This window comes from Mobula hypostoma, chromosome 3 (genome assembly GCF_963921235.1).
Source record: "Mobula hypostoma chromosome 3, sMobHyp1.1, whole genome shotgun sequence".
Classification (NCBI taxonomy): domain Eukaryota; kingdom Metazoa; phylum Chordata; class Chondrichthyes; order Myliobatiformes; family Myliobatidae; genus Mobula; species Mobula hypostoma.
This window is the reverse complement of record NC_086099.1, coordinates 46,883,890-46,902,002: the sequence shown is the minus strand read 5'-3', so window position 1 is coordinate 46,902,002 and position 18,113 is coordinate 46,883,890. Positions and strand designations below refer to the sequence as shown.

Genomic DNA, 18,113 nt, shown 5'->3' with positions numbered 1-18,113 from the left:
TGATTTATCATTTGAGCAGAATTTATCACCTCATAGCAGGCAATTGAAATAAAATTCATTACAAACTAATAGCTCCTTCACTCAGATAGGAAAACATTCAGAAACAAAATAATATGAGACAACACATTCTTAACTTTTGGTGCAAGGTACTAAAACATTTGGTGGGGTCTTTTCACAGCAGTGCAGTCTGCACTTCAGTATTGCTTCTGTGGAAAATGTAAACACTGCATTTTTAGGCAATGCTTAGTCAAAGATACATTTCACGTAAAAATATAATATTGTAAAAATAATGAATTATGCATTTAGGACAATTCAAGAAAAGTAGCAATTGTATATGCAAACACGAGGAATTCTGCAGTTGCTGGAAATTCAAGCAACACACATCAAAGTTGCTGGTGAACGCAGCAGGTCAGGCAGCATCACTCGGAAGCGGTACAGTCAACGTTTCAGGCCGAGACCCTTCGTCAGGACTATGAAGGGTCTCGGCCTGAAACGTCGACTGTACCTCTTCCTAGAGATGCTGCCTGACCTGCTGCGTTCACCAGCAACTTTGATGTGTAGCAATTGTATATGATGCCTATTTCCTGTCACTCTTCTAGTTCAACACTGGAAGTTTGACATATTATTTGCTGCATGTATCAGAAACTACATTGCAAGTCCTTCCATTGATTGAACCGTCGACTCTGATATCTCAAGCATGCATTACAAATCTAAGCTATTTCTTTCAAATTAATTACACCATGAATATGCAGTAAAATAATTGGAAGTCCAAACAAGTTTCACTGATTATTCTAATCGACAATTTTTTTATTATACCAAAGAACTGTTACTAATAATCAGTTACAATACAGTTTATTCTCAACTGCTGCACTGAAGTGGAAGCAAGCTGAGAATATATTTAAAAGAGGACAAGAAGATTACTATTGTGATCAATATTATAGATATTATTGTAATTATCATAGTCAATCCTGTTGTCAGCAGATACAAAACAATGTTATGATAAAAATGCAATTACTACTGTATAGAGTGGTAAAGGTGCTACGAAGATGGATGAGGTGAGATTGCTTGCTAGATATTTGCTTTTAGCCCCTTTGTATTAATTACATAGTTCATTAATTATTGCAATTGTAGTTCAAATACAATTGTGAAATTTACACAAATTCTTTTCATCTTGAAAATAAAAGAAACTGAAGTATCTTACTGACTACAATTATTACAGAAACATAGTTGAGCTAGTCAAGCACATAAATACTCAGCAATACCATAGGCAGTTTAAATCTTATGCAAAACTTGCTGCTTAAGCCCCAAGGAAAATTTAAGTGTCAAGCTGAATTGCAAGTAATTTTCAGAAAAATGTGTTACATGCTACTTCAACATCAAAACCATATAACAGGTTTAAGCAATAGAGTAAACAAACCATTCTCTACAAATTATGGTTTCCCACAAGTCTAAGACACACTTATTGAATGATTGAGATATAACATTCAGAGCAATATTCTGCTACTATCTGGATTAGAACCTGAAAAAAAAGTTTAATTGCAGTTAAATTCCAAAATAAACCAACTTAATTTTCGTTCAGTTGGGGAATTTTTTTTTAAATGTTAGCAAATTCCAAGGTCTGGACCTTTAATGCTTTCTAATGATGCTGCCTGATTAGTGATATTTTTCCAGAATTTTCAAATTTCCAGATAGTTTACTCTTTTTACAAACAGTAATTGCAGCTGCACAAATAATGTATTGCTATCCAATGTCAAATGATTCTCCTTCACTAACACCATGGAAAAAAATCTGCATAAAACTGTTTTTTTTATACATGCAAGTATGGCTAACAAGGCCTACTGCCTACCCTATCCAACTGTAGTAAGTTGATGAAGATGATAAGGTGCTTCAATTTCCTGGGTGTCAACATCTCTGATAATCATCCTGGGCCCAACATACTGATGCAATTGCAAAGAAAGCACACCAGCAGCTATATTTCATTGGGAATTTAAGGAGATTTGGTATGTCACCAAAAGCTAGCAAATTTCTACAGATGAACCATGGACAGCATTCTGACACAAGGGCACTACCTTCTGGTATGGAGCACAAATACACAGGACTGGAAAAAGCTGTACAGGGTTGTAAACTCAGCCAGCTTTCTCATGGGCACTAACCTCCCTTTTAAGGCATCTGTTAGTCTCGCGAGACCATAGATCTGCGCCTGGAAAGTCTTTACTCTCCAGGGCGCAGGCCTGGGCAAGGTTGTATGGAAGACCAGCAGTTGCCCATGCTGCAAGTCTCCCCTCTCCACGACATCAATGTTGTCCAAGGGAAGGGCATTAGGACCCATACAGCTTGGCACCAGTGTCATCGCAGAGCAATGTGTGATTAAGTGCCTTGCTCAAGGACACAACACGTTCCCTCAGCTGGGGCTCGAACTCACGACCTTCACGTCGCGAGTCCAATGCCTTAACCACTTGGCCACGTGCTCAGTAACCTCCCTACCATCAACAAAATCTTCAAAAAGCGATGCCTCAAGAAGGTGGCAACCATTATTAAGGATCTTCACCATCCAGGACATGCCCTCTTCTCATGACTACCGTCAGCAAGGAGGTATAGGAGGACCCCGAAGACACTCATACTCAATGTTTTAGGATAGCTTCTTCCCCTCCTCCAACAGATTTCTGAACAGTCTGTGAACACTACCTACCTTACTATTTTGACCTTTTCTTGCACTACTTATTTTTAAAAAATATTTCTGATGGCAACATATAATTTTACGTGTTCGCACTGTACTGCTGCTGCAAAACTACAAATTTCACAACATCTCAACCTGATCTGATGAAAAGTTGCTGCAGTCCTGCTAAAGTAGTAGGTGTCGTTTATCCAATACAGGATATTGATCTATTTATAAAAACTACATTTAGTGTCACTCCTTTGTTGCCTTTGAACTGTTGCCATTTCAGGAGGTAGGCATGAGTTAACTGGATTCTTGTGTCAGAAACCACACAAGGGCTACTAAGTACAATAGATTTCTGAGCTGAAAGATTTTAAGGGATTTTAGATAAGTTTCTTTTTCACTGTTACATTTTAATTCCAGAATGTGTTTAAATGGAGGCATTTATATTGGCTAGTTGCTAAGGCAGGATATGAACTCCATTTGTTATAGGATTGTTGTTACTCTGCTCATTACATTATATTGCTGTATGTAAAGACAATAAATGAACCATGTCATAAATGTACCAGATATACACATTAATGACCCTTCATCAGAGTTGAAAGCAGGCTTTGAGCAAATTTGGAGGCAAGGAAGGAGAGGGATTCACACCTATGTCAGAATGGTTGATTCAGTGCATTAAGATGACAATGCAAGGTAAAAGTGTTAGCTAGAAAAGCAAGGAAAAGGCAGAATAGACATAGTAACATAAACAACAGAATCATTATCAACAGCTGTTCCACCAAACACAGGGATTAGATTTATGATCAAGTCTGTGCTTATTTCATAAGGATGGAAAATTCTAAACCCTACCTGATCATGATTTAGAGGGATAACCTTCCAGACTCAAGCTCAAGTTCAACAATTTCCAGCCGTGATTCCTTTTTTTTAAACAATGAGTGATAGGATCTGGGGGTAGGGAAGGTAGGGTGGCAGGGATTGGTTGGGAATACAAGGAGAATATTAGTGTAAATGGTCATTTAATGATCAGCATAGACTCAGTGGACTGAAGATACCAATTCCTTCCATTGTAATCCTAATGAACTAGCCATATAGAGATGGGCTGGGTATTCTGTAGCTGTTGACTCAGTTACTAATTCCTCAAAGTCTTTCCACCACATCCGGAATTTCCACTTCCTAGAATAATTTAGCTCAAACAATTCAAGAAGCTCAGTACCATCCAGGTCAAGGTAATACTTTTATTGGCGCTATGTCATTATTCTATACACTTACTCTCCACACCACTGTCATTCCAGCTAGCACCACCTACAATCTATTCCACAGTTACTTGCTAAAACTATTATGCTAACACCCTCCCAGAGTTAAGAGGTGCATGACAACACCATCTGCTTCCACTCCAAACACTACGACTTGGTTTCACTCCAATTTACATACCATCCTGAATTTTTGTTCCATCATTTCTGCTGTGTATGAATTGGGAACCTTCGATGCAACAGCCATGTGGCGACACCTTCACTAGAACTGGAGCAATTTTTGGCAGTTCAGTGGTGAGCAACAAACACTGCCTTAAAAAAAATGCTTTTTCCTCTTTAAATTTCCAGCTCTCAGTACCTAATAATGTGCTTTGTAATGCACAATATCACTTCATATGTGCTGTTGGATTTTAAAAGTTACTGCCATCTTCTGGGCGGTCTGTTGCAGTGACACTGTTTTCAGCAGCTATCATTTCAACCCAGGAGAAGAAAGAATGATACAATTAAATAATTACTGAAAGCTATTTTCCTCCACCACTTAGATCAACATTATAATTCATGACTTAATATCAGCAATATACCTTTCAATAATAAAAAGATCATTATATACAGATTAATCAAGGCTTCTTTGAAGACATCACTGTGCACAGCATGGAACAATACTGAACTACAGAATGAAGCATGGATTCTGATTACTTGGCTCAGAGTAAGAGCCCTGGAGGTCATAGGAATGTCAAATTAATTCAAGTCATCTATTTTCTTTAAAATCTCCATACTCAGCCTCAAAATACGCAGAAGTCATAAAATGCCGTCCAACCCGAGCCCATCTGCCCTCCTGGTTGATGTCCAAGACTCCCACAGCACTTTCAAAATTAAACAGACATATCCTGGCTAATACTTATTCCTCAACTAACACCATTAAAAATTAGCTGGTTATGCCTGTATTCTCAGTGGGTGCACTGGCTGCTATATTTTCAATAATGACATTATTTCATAACCAAATCAAGATTTTGGGTGAAGTTAAGGTTATGTTTTTAATTTTCTCAATCAGTGATGCTTGGCAGTGATCTGGGACACACAAGCTATAGACCTTCCTGCAGGTCTGATTGGCTAGATAGAGATTTCAGCACACTCTGCTTCCTGCAGATCTCATTCTGGAATCTCTGGTTACCTCACAGTAACTGAAACAAGTGTTGACCTGCTACTGCTCAGCAAGTGTGAACAAAACTTTCTCACAATTATCTATGGGAATGCTGAATTTTCTGAGACCTCGCTTGATCATGTTAATATGGTCAGTACTTTGATCTTCCCCTAATTCAGACAAATTTCTTGAGTTGGCTATACAGCACAGCCTTTGAAGCATGCACCCCACATATCTCGCTATGGAAAAGAAAAGCAACCAGCAGGATCTGCATTAACTTCAAGCTAGTTTTCTCACCAAGACAGAAACCTGTTAATCCCAATGATGGCTATTTTTTTTGAGACAGTTAAGGTAGAAGCTTTCAAAATTCATTTCTACTTGGAGCACTTAACATTGCTTTTGTGCTGGTAAAGGAAAAAAAAATGGAACCAGACATAATAAGTGGACATCTTACGTTCAGATTTGTCAAATGTCACTCCGTTCTTTCAGAAGTGAGCTAGGCAGAAAAAAGGAAATTAAAAGCCAGTTAACCTGACTTCAGTGGTTGGGAAGATGTTAGAGTCCATTATTAAGGATGCAGTTTTAGGGTTTTTGGAGGCACAAGATAAAATAGGCCAAAATCAGCATGACTTTAAGGGGAAATCTTGCCTGCTAAATCTGTTGGAATTTTTTGATGAAATAATAGGGAGGACAGACACAGGAGAATCAGCAGATGTTGTTTATGTGGATTTTCCGAAGGCCTTTGACAAGAGGCTACGTACCAAGTTAAAGCCCATAGTATTTCAGGAAAGATACTAACATTGTCAGAAAGTTGGCTGAGTGGCAGGAGGCAAACAGTGGGAATAAAGGGGGCCTTTTCTGGTCGACTGCTGGTGACTAGTGGCATTCCACAAACATCAGCGTTGGAACCACTTCTTTTCATGTTCCATGTCAAAGATTTGGATGACAAAATTGATTGCTTTGCAGCCAAGTTTGCAGACAACACCAAGATAGGTGGAGGGGCAGGTAGTTTTCAAGAATGCTCCAGAAGGTCTTAGATTAGGAGAACGGGCAAAGAAGTGGCAGATGGAATACAGTGGTGGGAAGTGTGTTTTGGTAGAAGGAATAAAGGCATAGACTATTTTCTAAATGGGGAGAAAATTCAAAAATATGAAGTGCAAAAGGCCTTGGGAGTCCTTGTGCAGAATTCTCTAAAGGTTAACTTGCAGGTTGAATCAGTAGTAAGAAAGGCCATTCACATCGAGAGGACTAGAATATAAAAGCAAGGATGTAATGCTGAGGCTTTAAAAGGCATTAGTCAGACCACATTTGGAGTATTGAGAGGAGTCTGGGCACATTATCTTAGAAGGGATGTGCTGGCATTGGAGAGGGTCCAGAGGAGGTTCACAAGAATGATTCCGGGAATGAAAGTGTTAACATACAAAGAGCGTTTGATGGCTCTAGGACTTCACTTGCCAGAGTTTAGAAAAATGGTGGGGGGGGGGGGGGTTCCTATTGAAACAAAACTAGAATATTGAAAGACTTAATATAGTAGATGGAAGTGGGGGAGTCTAGGACCAGAGCGTACAACCTCAAAACAGAGACAGAGACATCCAATTAGAACAGAGATAAGGCCACAGGTTCACAGGAGAAGAATCAGGCCATTCAGCCCATCAAGTCTGCTACACCATTTAATCATGGCTGACCATGATCCCTTTCAACCTCATTCTCTTGCTTTCTCCATTTGACGACCTTATTAATCAAGAACCTATCAACCTTCACTTTAAATATACCCAACAACTTGGCCTCCACAGCCACATGTGGCAAAGAATTCCATAGATTCACTCACCACCCTCTCATCTCTGTTCTAAAGAACATCCTTCTGGTCATAGACACGCCAAGTGTAGGACACATCCTCTCCACGTCCACTCTATCTACACCTTTCAATATTCGATAGTTTTCAATGAGATCCTTCCTCATTCTTCTAAACTCTAGTGAGTACAGGCCAGAGCCACCAAATGCTTCTCATACATTAACCCTTTCACTCCCAGGATCATTGGGAGCATGATGGTCTAGCCTGGAAGACTGAGGTACCGTTGGGACCCAGGGGGGAGTTAGTTAGATACAAAATTGGCTTAGTGAAAAGAAGTGGCAGTGGAGGGTTGTTTTTCAGACAGGTGGTCTGCGACCAGTGGTGTGGCACAGAAATCAGTGCTATTGTTTTTCACCTGTCTTACAATTTGGATGACAAGTTGTTAACCTGGATAGTAAGATTCCAGATCATACCAAAATCCAAGTAAGCAACATCCACTCACTCTCCTTTATATCTGTCCAACCTGTTATTTCCTCAAAGAAATTCAACAGGTTTGTCAGGAAAGATTTCCCCTGAAGGAAACTACGCTGACTTTGGCCTATTTTATCATGTGCCTCCAAGTACCCTGAAACATCCTTAATAGTGGATTCTGTTGGATCTCTATTTATTTTCTGATCCTTCAGTTTCTTCCAGGAGGCATGAATGATGAGCAGTCTTAATTCTAATGATGGTTATTTCAGAGTACAAATAAACATACAAATACTAACAAAACTAAAAGAGCTGAGAAACGATACTAAAATGTAAATGAATGGAAAAGAATGCAAAGAGGAAAAGAATAAAGATGGCATCTCTGAAAATTATCATTGAGCTAAGGAAAATTCCTCAGATAGAAATAAACCAATTAATAGGCTACATAATTAAAACAATTACATCGTGTGGATAATGTGCAAATACCTAACCAGTGAAATAGGTGATGAACTGGTAGTTTAGCAGCTATACCACCTTCTACCAGTGAGTGTGAAAAATACACGGGTTTATTAAAAAGTACTAATCTTCTAAAAAGTATTATTGAAAAAAAGATTTCCAACAACTCTAAAGTCTTCTCAACCACTGAAATCAGTCTAACTGGCCTATAATTTCCTTTCTTCTGCCTTCCTTACTTCTTAAAGAGTGGAGTGATATTTGTAAATTTCTAGTCTGCCGGAACCATTCCAGATTTAGTGATTCTTCAAAGATCATTATTAATGCATCCACAACCTCTTTAGCTAACTCTTTCCGAACCCAGGAGTGTAGTCCATCTGGTCCAGGTGACTTAGCTACTTTCAGATGCAACACGCTGGATAAGACTTTCACTGCTATGCTGTAGGTATTGCATTTGTATGCAGTGCATGATTTGTTATTTCTTGCTGACAACTAATTGCATGGGGCGAAATTCTGAAATCCAGAAAGCTCTGAAAACCGAAGTTTTTTTTCGCCCACAGCTGACATCACTCAGGTGTGACGTGGCAGCACCAGCAGAGGCCGCCAGACGTCAGTTGTGGCTCAGGTTACATGTGCAATTGCTGTTTGCTGATATTTTGTGTTCACTGTTGACTTTGTGTTTAATTTCACTGTGAAAATGTCAAAAGGAGCTGCAGATACCCCTATGGGTAACAATGAGAAAAAGAGAAGGAAGCATCTATCATTATTAATAACACAAAGTGGAGTTATTGCAGAAGCTTGATCGTGGTGTGTCTGTGCGGCGTCTTGCTGAAGAAAATAGTGTCGGAACTACCACTGTATATGATTTAAAGAAACAGAAAGACAAGTTACTGAAGTTTTATAGTGACAGTGACGTTCTGCATTTATTCCAATAAGTCATTTACCATGTGCTTGATTCGGTTCGTTTGAAGCTGTACATTTTTATGCTTTACTGAATGTTTTTTTCTTGTCATTATTCCCTAAACAATACAGTATAACTATTTACATAGCATTTACATTGTATTAGGTATTGTAAGTAATCTAGAAATTATTTAAGGTATAAGGGAGGATGTGCGTAGGTCCAGAGCTCTGCTGGATCCTAAAGTCCACCGCACTGAAACAGGTTAAAAAAGGGACTTGAGCATACATGTTTTTTGGTATCCGCGGGGTGTCCCAGAACCAATAAGGAGGGATTCTGAAATCTGAAAAATTTTGAATTCCGAAATGCAACTGGCCCCAAGGATTTTGGATAAGGGGTTGTGGACGTGTATTTGCACAAATCACAATTCGGGTAATTGAGACATCCCAACTTCCCGGTTTTGGTGGGACCCAAGTCCCTGAGATGTACAAAGTTTGAGAAAGGTGGTTTTCTCACTGCTGAGTCTAATGGCTGTTAACATCTCTAGAGACACCTGGTAAAATGGGGCTGCACAGACATTTCAGATTCCCAAGCACCTTCTCCATAGTAATAGCAACTACACTCATTTCTGACACTCTTGCATTTCTGGCAGACCGCTGGTGTCTTCCATAGTGAAGACTAATGCAAAATACTTCAGAAGTTTGTCCATCATTCCTTTGTCCCCCATCACTACCTCTCCAATGTCATTTTCCAGCAGTCCAATATCCAATCTTCCTTCTCCTTTACTCTATATATTTGAAAAACTTTTTGTATCCTCTTTTATATTATGGACTAGCTTACTTTCATATTTCATCTCTTCTCATGGCCTTCTTTGTTGTCTTCTGTTGGTTTTTAAAAGCTTCCTAATCATCTAACTTCTAAACTTTGCTATATTATATGCCCTCTCTTTTGCTTTTAAGTCTTTGATTTCCCTTGTCAGTTTTGGTTGCCTCATCCTCTCTTTAGGATACTACTACTGTGTTTGAATAAGACTCATTCAGCTCTGCTGTCACAAAGTTCGTTACAGAAAATCTTTCCTACCAAATGCAACAAGCATATACAACAGTTCATCTGTGCGACAGGAGCACACACGTAGTAGAATAGTCTGTTTTATTATTTCATACATTATTATTGCACATTGGTAAATTAGTGCATATTATAATTTTGTACTTTATTATCAGTTAAGTCTGCACACTGCTAAGTGTGTTTTTAAATGCTACTGCTGTAACGAAAGAAATTCCCATTCAAGATCAATACTTATTATTATTACTATCTATCATGCACTTCCAAATTGCTCCCAGAAACTCCTGCCACTGCTTCTCTGCCATCATCCTTGCTGGTGTCCCCTTCCAATCAACTTTGGCAAGCGCCTCGCTCATGCCTCTGAATTTCCCGTTATTGCACTATAATACTGACACATCTGACAGTAGCTTCTCCTTCTCAAATTGGAGGCTGAATTCTATCATATTATGATCACTGCCCAAGGATTCATTACCTTAGCCCCCGCTAATCAAATCTGGTTCATTACACAACACCCAATCCAGAATTGCCTTTCCCTTACTGGGCTCAATTACAAGCCATTCTAAAAAGGCATTTTATAGGTATTCTACAAATTCCCCTTCTTATCATCCAACACCAATCTGGTTTTCCTAATCTACTTTCGTATTGAAGTTCCCCATGACTATTGTAACATTGCCCTTTTTACATGCCTTTTCTATCTTCTAATTTGTATCCCACATCCAGGCTACAATTTGGAGGCCTGTATATAACTCCCATCCTCACCTGCCTATCAACTCTACCTGGTGCCCCTCCTCCCTTTTCTCCTGTGGTCCACTCTCCTCTCCTGTCAGATTCCTTCTTCTCCAGCTCTTGATCCTTTCCACCTATCACCTCCAAGCTTCTTAATCCATTCCACCTCCCCTCCCCCCACACATCTGGCTTCACCTATCAGCTTCTAGATTATCCTCCTTCCCCTTCTCCCACCTTCTTACTCTGGCATCTCCCCCCTTGCTTTCCAATCCTGATAAAGGGTCTTGGTCCGGAACATCAACTGTTTATTCATTTCCATAAATGCTGCCTGACTTGCTGAGTTACTCCAGCATTTTGTGTGTATAACTCCCATCAGGGGCTTTTTACCTTTGGAATTTCTTAACTCTACCCACCAGGATATTACATTTTCCAATCTTATGCCACCCCTTTCTCAGGATGTGATTTCATTTCAAACCAACACAGCCACCCCACCCCCTCTGCCCACCTGCCTGTCCTTCTGATACAATGTGTATCCTTGGATGTTAAGCTCCAATCTATGATCTTCTTTCTGTGAACGACTCAATGTCATGCTTGCCAATCTCAAACTGCACTACAAGACCTATCTTATTCCATATACAGCATGTATTTAAAAGTAATGCTTTTAGTCATACTGTAATCACCCAGTTTATTTTTGTAATATTTCAACTCACCCCACTGACTGCAATTTTGCCTTTTCATCTGCATACCCTTCCTCACAGTCTCACTACACACTGCACCTGCTTTCTATACCAACTGTCCTATTCTCAGCCTATTCCTATCTTCTTGTCAAATTAGTTTAACCGTCTTCAACAGCTTCAGCAAACCTGCCCAAAGAGATATTGCTGCCCCTCGAGTTCAGGTATAACACATCCTTTTTGGACCGGTCATACTTTCCCCAGAAGAAATCCAAAACTCTGCACCAATTCCTCAGCCACACATTCATCTGTCAAATCATCCTATTGTTACTCTCACTGATGTGTTGCACAGGCAGCAATCCAGAGATTACTACTCTGCTCAGCTTTCTACCCAACTCCCTACATTCTCTCTTCAGAACTTCAACCCATGTCATTGGTACTATGACTTCTGGTTGTTCACCCTCCCCACTTTAAAATGCAGTGGACTCAATTCAAGACATATCTGACCCTGGCACATGGGAAGCAACATACCATCTTGGTGTCTCTTCCACATTCAAAGATTCCACATTCTCCCGTCTGCTTCTCCAAGTATGGAATCCCATATCACTACTGCACTCCCCTTCTTCCCCCTTTCCTTCAGAGCTACAAAGCCAGACTCAGTGCCAGAGACCCGGTCACCATGGCTTCTCCTTGTCAGGTCATCTTCCGCACCCCCCCCACCCAAAATACAGTATCCAAAGCAGTATGGTTATTACTGAGGGGGACGGCCATAGGGGTACTCTGCACTGGCTGCCTATCCCCTTTCTCTCTCCGGACATTACCCAGCTACCTACTTTCTGCAGCTTCGGAGTAACCTCCTCCCTGTAGCTCCTATCTGCTACCTCCTCATCCTCCCATAAGAGCTGAAGGTCATCCAGCTGCAGCTCCAGTTCCTTCACATGGTTTTAAGGAGTTATAGCTCGATGCACTTCATGCAGGTGTAGTTATCAAGGTGACTGGCGGTCTCTGAGAGTTCCTATATTTCACACAGTGAACTTACCACTAACCTTAGGTGTGGATCTACTTGTTTATCAATGGTTTCCAGTTTGGGAATGCTCAGATTGTATTCTTTGGTACACAATCTTCAACACACTCGCAGAAAATGTGTGTGATGGTGGTGACATACTCTGCTGGCTGCTGAGTCTTTGAACAAAGAAACAGTCTCCTGACTCCAAGCTGTCATGTAGAAACTCATTAATTTTCTCAGAGCAATATTGAACAAATTTCTGTCCTAGATCCAGTCATTTTGGATTCAGTTCATATAAGGGAGAAGAGCACAGCCTTTGTGATCTGAGTTGCCAAAGTGTGGCTCAGTAGGTATTTTTGAGGGTTGTATAGCAATGCTTAGTTTGGGCCCCTCGTGAAACAGGAGAAATGCTGGTGGTATTTTGGTAATAAATTCTTGAAGTTGCTGGCAATGATGAAGAGAGCACAAGTGTGTCCGGTTTCAAGGCTATTGCCTACAGTATATAGTTCATTGAATGTCAGTTTCACATATGCTTGGGGTGAGATGTAGATTGTGCTCCGGACAGCTGAAGTGAACTCCTGTTGCTGGTAGTATAGGCAATATTTAACTGTTAGAGTTCTAAGCAAAAACCCACCAGGTCATCAAGTCTGAGTACCCTGAGGTAGTGATTAGGAAGCAGACCCTTCTGCCTCAGACTTTGCCCAAGAATGCTATATGGTCCATCCAGTGAATTGAAAAGCCCTCAGGTTCAAAAGCAAAGTCAAATGAAGAAAGTGTAAACCATGTTTCAGTGCACGACGGTTCTCAATTGTTTTGGTAGGTCAGATTTGGGACTGGGGGAATTCAGCAGCTGATGTGGCACAGTCTTCACAGCAGCACTTACCACCTGCAGACTTAACAGCATCCAAGGGGAGAAACAATTAGTATCACGGGCGAAATAAATGACTGTAATAAGGGCTGACACTGGACCTGATGAAATGGAATCTACAGTTCTAAATGAGAGTGATGCAAAATGTTCTCATCTTTCAAAATTCATTGATGATGGAAAAATTCCGGGACTTGAAAAAAAGAAAATGCAGACAGGAGAGAGGAAAAGCACAGAACTATAGATCAATTGTCTGGTTAAGGATAATATGATTAAGCAGATTACAAGGAGCAGTTTAGATAAAAGGGAGCTGCTGATAAAATATATTTGGATTATCATCCTCAGAATTACTGCGATAAATTAAGGACTCAGAGACTAACAGTAACATTAGATTGAAAGACAAAGTTTCAGGAGTAATAGTTAACAGATTCAGATTTATTTATCACACAAACATCACAAATTACAATGAAGTAAGTCACACCAAATGCTGGAGGAACTCAACAGGCCAGGCAGCATCTATGAAAAAAAGTACAGTAGATTTTTTTAGGCCGGAACCCTCCGTCCTGCTGAAGGGTTTCAGACCGAAATGCTGGCTGTACTAGGGAAAACTTGAAAGACTGGCCAAGGGCAGAAGACTCTGGCAAGCTGTTGTTGGCAAACAATGCCCCAGTAGTGGTGATGTGCTTAAGAAAATGCAATTCTAGAATAGCACATTACCACCCTGGTGCCATGATCAAGACATCACTGAGCAGTTATGTTAAATTCTGCATGAGGATAAACAACCAGGGGCTGTGTGGTCCATATCAGTACAATGATATTAGTGGAAAGGAAAAGATTTTAAAGACTTAGCAGTCAGGAGAGTGCAACCCCTCCCCCCCATATCAAATGCTAGCCTCCAGGTTTCTCCCAATGCCACACACCAGGGAGTATAGAAATGGATAGAAAGCTGGTGTGGAACCAAGAACGTCAAATTCTTGGAAAATTGGGATGAGTTGTGCAGATGGGAGACATAATGAGTTTTCTTTCAAGGAAGCTGGGGGAAATATTCTCACAGGAAGATTTGATAGTGCTGTTAGTAAGGGATTAAACTAATCCGGCAGGACAACAGGAAGCCGAGTAAATATTTAGAAAGTAAAAGTGGTGACTTCAACATGGAAGTGAGAAAAATTAGCAAGAAAGTTTGTAAAGCAGGGCAAACAAGAGGTAGGATAATAGGCGAAGATGTCTACGTTTAATGATATTCCTGGCATTGGATTGTATAAGATAATTGTGCTAAAGGCACGGATTGACCTGTGGAAATTAATGTGGATATTGTTATGGAAATATTGATCAGAGGGGCCAGATGGCAGCTTACTATTCCTGACTCCAGGGTTTTCTGACCAAATAAAGAGGGAGATCTAAAAAATACTTTAAATTATTTTTTAAAAATTAAATAATATATTTTTTAAACAAATCATAAAAACTAAAAAGACAGATGTTATAAAATGTTATGAAATATCTTCAAATGTGGCTTTATGGGTGGAACTAATAGAAAATGAGCAATTATGTTGTTGGGAGTGTACTACAGACCTCCGAAAACTTTGACGAAAATTGAAGCTCATTCTTCCACATGCACTTCTAATAGCCAAAATAATATTATAATAGGGGATCTTACTTATTCAAATATTAGCTCAGATTTAGACAATGTGAAAAGTAGAAAGAGCACAGAATTCCTAAACTGCATTGGAAATAACTTATGTAACACTCTGGGAAAGGTTTCACAGCTAATGTAATGGTCTTTCTGTAGAAGCAGTGTTTAGGTTATGGTTAGAGATAATGGGTGCTTTGGAATATGAGCTGTCCAAGGACGGGAAGCTGTTTTTGTGCTGTGTGCCTGACACCAGGGTGATCTGGGTCTTTTGTTCGGCGGGAGATGAAGAGAAAAGACAACAGAGCGGAGCCATGACCCGACGAAGGCCGACGAGATCGGAGGATTGGCGAAGGGGAAACCGTGAGCTCAAACTTGTACACATTAGACTGTTCCATTAAAATGTGCCCTTTTCTTTTTTCGCTTTTTCTTCACTAACCCTGTGTCAAATTAACAACATTTAATTATATGTGGTATACGGTCTGTTGTTTCATGGTACTGATTTGTAACAGGGTAACAAATCACACAGCATCCACACAAACGGGGGGGGGGGGGTTCAGGGTGGATTTGCATCTCAATCTCACCCATTTGGCAGGGCCAGAGAAGATCTTCCCCAGACTTACACAGGCAACAGAACCTGAGGGTTACACTTAGTTAACCTACATATGTGTCGTCCAAAGATTAGGGAGGGAGGAGTCGCAACATGCAAGTTTAATCTTAACTTAAGACTGAAGCTGAGCAAATGGAAGGAGTATCAATGGCAAAATACTTTTGTGATGGTTAATGTAATAGTATAGAAAATAGAAAAGACAGTAAATGTTCTACACAGGAGTATAGTGCTGTATTTCTTTCTTCTGACAAATCTTGTAAACATCTACATAATTATATAGATTATAATCTATTTTACATCAGTTTCAAAACTGGATAATTATTATTCCCTCAAATATATTAAAATTAAACAAAAATATTCTCATCCCGTCCTAGCTAAAGCCCTCCCCACCACTGAGCACATCGACACGAAGTGCTATCACAGGAAAGCAGCATCCATCATCACAGACCTCCACCACCCAGGCCATGCTCTCTTCTCACTGCTGCTTTCAAAGAGGTAGTACAGGAGCCTCAGTACTCACATCACCAGGTTCAAGAGCAGTTATTATCCCTCAACCATCAAGCTCCTGAACCAGAGGGGATAACTTCACTCGCCCCCATCACTGAACTGTTCCCACAATCTCTGGACTCAGTTTCAAGGACTCTTCGCCTCAAGCTTTCAATATGTATTGCTTATTTATTTATTAATTCCCTTTTTTTAGTTGCTCAGTTTGTTGTCTTGTTCACCCCATGGTGCAGTCTTTCATTGATTCTATTATGGTTATTGGATCTATTGAGTATGTCCGCGAGAAAATGAATCTCAGGGTTGTATATGGTAACATATGTATTTTGATAATAACTTTACTTTAAACTTTGAATACTACTTATAAGGGAAGTCCTCCATTAGAACTCTTCTCCGTGGATTGTCACCTTGCCGTGGTGGAGAAGCTTGTGTGGTCCTGTGATCCCGAAAACAATGCCGTCCGGAGCTATGCTCCTGGTAGGGTCACCCATGGCGGTAAGGTCCAGGGTGAGGTCCCTGACAAAGAACAATCCAACCAAGACCTCAACGGTGGAACAGGCGGACGAAGTTAATTCAAACTCAACGGCTGTGAGGCGGATGAAGGCTGCAACAAATCCATCAGCTCCAGTCGTCGTGGTTTCCATGCCATTGGAATCAGTTGGTTGATTTGTGAAGTATCGTGTGCTTCTTGGAGTGCAACATCAAGTACACATTAAACAAATACACGCACAGGCGTCTTCACTCTGTGAGCCACTTCTTCAGAATGACGACCATCATCCTCGACCTCGGGGGATAGCCACGACGACCATTAGAACTATCATTGTCTCCCAATCAACTACGGAAGTCCTTTACCAACGCAACTACATGTTTTGTGAGTTTTCATCTTTCGCTAATAATTTTTTGTGCAGTGCTTCATCAAACACCGTCCTGAAGCCCATCTTTGCGACCCACGTACCGTCACCATCTGTCAGTAACCTCATCAGATGATAATGTGCAGAGCTTCAACTGATGCTTGGAATATGACGATAGAATGATATCATTTTTAACTTGAGTGGAGTGTGCAACTCAAACTTTTATATGCGTCGCTTCGGTAGAAATCATACAAAAACATCAAACGGAGCAGATAACCCAAGATTTCCCCAAGTTCTATTCAAGGACCCTCGCTTGTTAGTTAAATGTGGGTGATAGATATCTTAGCCTACTAAAATACAAACATCATTACCTCCAGCGTGGTAGCGCTAAGTACCCTTATCAGAAACATTACAACGAAGTTAATGCCTAATGCAGTAACAGTCCCAGACTCCGACAACACACTCACTCTCTACCCTTCAGTCCAATATGCCTGTTGAGAGGCAACAACTTCATCTACTCACCTGTCCATGTCTTCTGCTCGGGGACGAAGTAGTACTTGTTTCCGAACTGATCAGTACCGACATGATGTTTGATTTGTCCAAACACCCTACGCAGTAAAGCCCGAAAATGGTTCATAACCAAGACCCCAACAAACCTAAGTCTAATTAACAACGCCCCACAGTTCCTTTCATCCTCTCAACATTGAAGGAACCTATTGGTGCGCTGCGCTACAGCAGCCAATCATACTCCTGCTCTTTGCATTCCTCCCAATAACTTCCAACATGGCGGCGCCCGGTATCGTGGAGTCTGTTGTCATGTGAACGATCGGACTTTTTCCATTTCTGATTACAGACGTCGATCTCCTGTAGTGTACTTTGGTTTACGGCAAGACGTGCACAGGTTTGATGCAGACGGAAGGGGTTTTACGGGGATGCTCGCCCTTTTGGCAGCTCGTCGGAGCGGCTGCGATGAGCCGCTGAGAGTGAAGCGAGCCGAGTCCACCCGGAGGTTAGTGATGAGAGTGGGCTCTTCACAGTATGAACATCGAGTGTCACAGCCGAACATACAGTACCTCTGTAAATGTTTTGTACCATGGTCTAACTATTGCAGTGTCAGTGGTTTGAAAAATGAATAAAACGAAAATGCTAGAAGCACACAACTGGCGAAGTAAGTTAGGATTTCGGGTCAGAAAGCTTTCACAAGAACTAGTAAAGATTATTTCCAGAGTTCCAAACAATCTGAGTGTAAGACCACGATTCTTTTGCACTTTTACTTTAAAATATTGCATTCAGTATTCACAATATAGCTACATCTGCATTGGAGAAACCAAGTGCAGATTAAGCAGCTACTCCATGTGAACATTTTCTCTTTTTCTCCTCCCACGGACGATTTGCTGAGTCTTTTCAGCATTTTCTGTATTTAGTTGAGATTTTCAGTATCAGCAATATCTTATTCTCACATAAGTTCATGTATAGCCATAGATTCTACAAAGACATGTTCCCTGTATTTCCTTCTACAACTGGATCCTT

The 18,113-nt window shown here is 40.5% G+C and overlaps 2 protein-coding genes across 6 annotated transcripts in view; one reads left to right on the top strand and one right to left on the bottom strand.

Moving 5' to 3' along the window:
* The window catches only part of ndufaf2 (NADH:ubiquinone oxidoreductase complex assembly factor 2), a 115,865-nt gene extending 98,512 nt beyond the window's left edge, over positions 1 to 17,353 (bottom strand). Inside the window, exon 1 of one of the 2 annotated variants that reach the window (XM_063042979.1) lies at positions 17,106 to 17,353. In XM_063042979.1, the coding sequence (XP_062899049.1) occupies positions 17,106 to 17,220 (115 nt within the window). In that variant the 5' untranslated portion in view covers positions 17,221 to 17,353. The remainder of the gene's footprint in view (positions 1 to 17,105) is intronic. The other variant, XM_063042980.1, reaches the window with a different exon arrangement.
* Positions 17,354 to 17,370: 17 nt separating this feature from the next.
* The window catches only part of ercc8 (excision repair cross-complementation group 8), a 37,417-nt gene continuing 36,674 nt past the window's right edge, over positions 17,371 to 18,113 (top strand). The window contains exon 1 of one of the 4 annotated variants that reach the window (XM_063042975.1): positions 17,371 to 17,592. In XM_063042975.1, the coding sequence (XP_062899045.1) occupies positions 17,516 to 17,592 (77 nt within the window). In that variant the 5' untranslated portion in view covers positions 17,371 to 17,515. Of the gene's footprint in view, positions 17,593 to 17,657; positions 17,752 to 18,113 lie in introns of those variants that run through there. The other 3 variants (XM_063042978.1, XM_063042976.1, XM_063042977.1) reach the window with 3 other exon arrangements.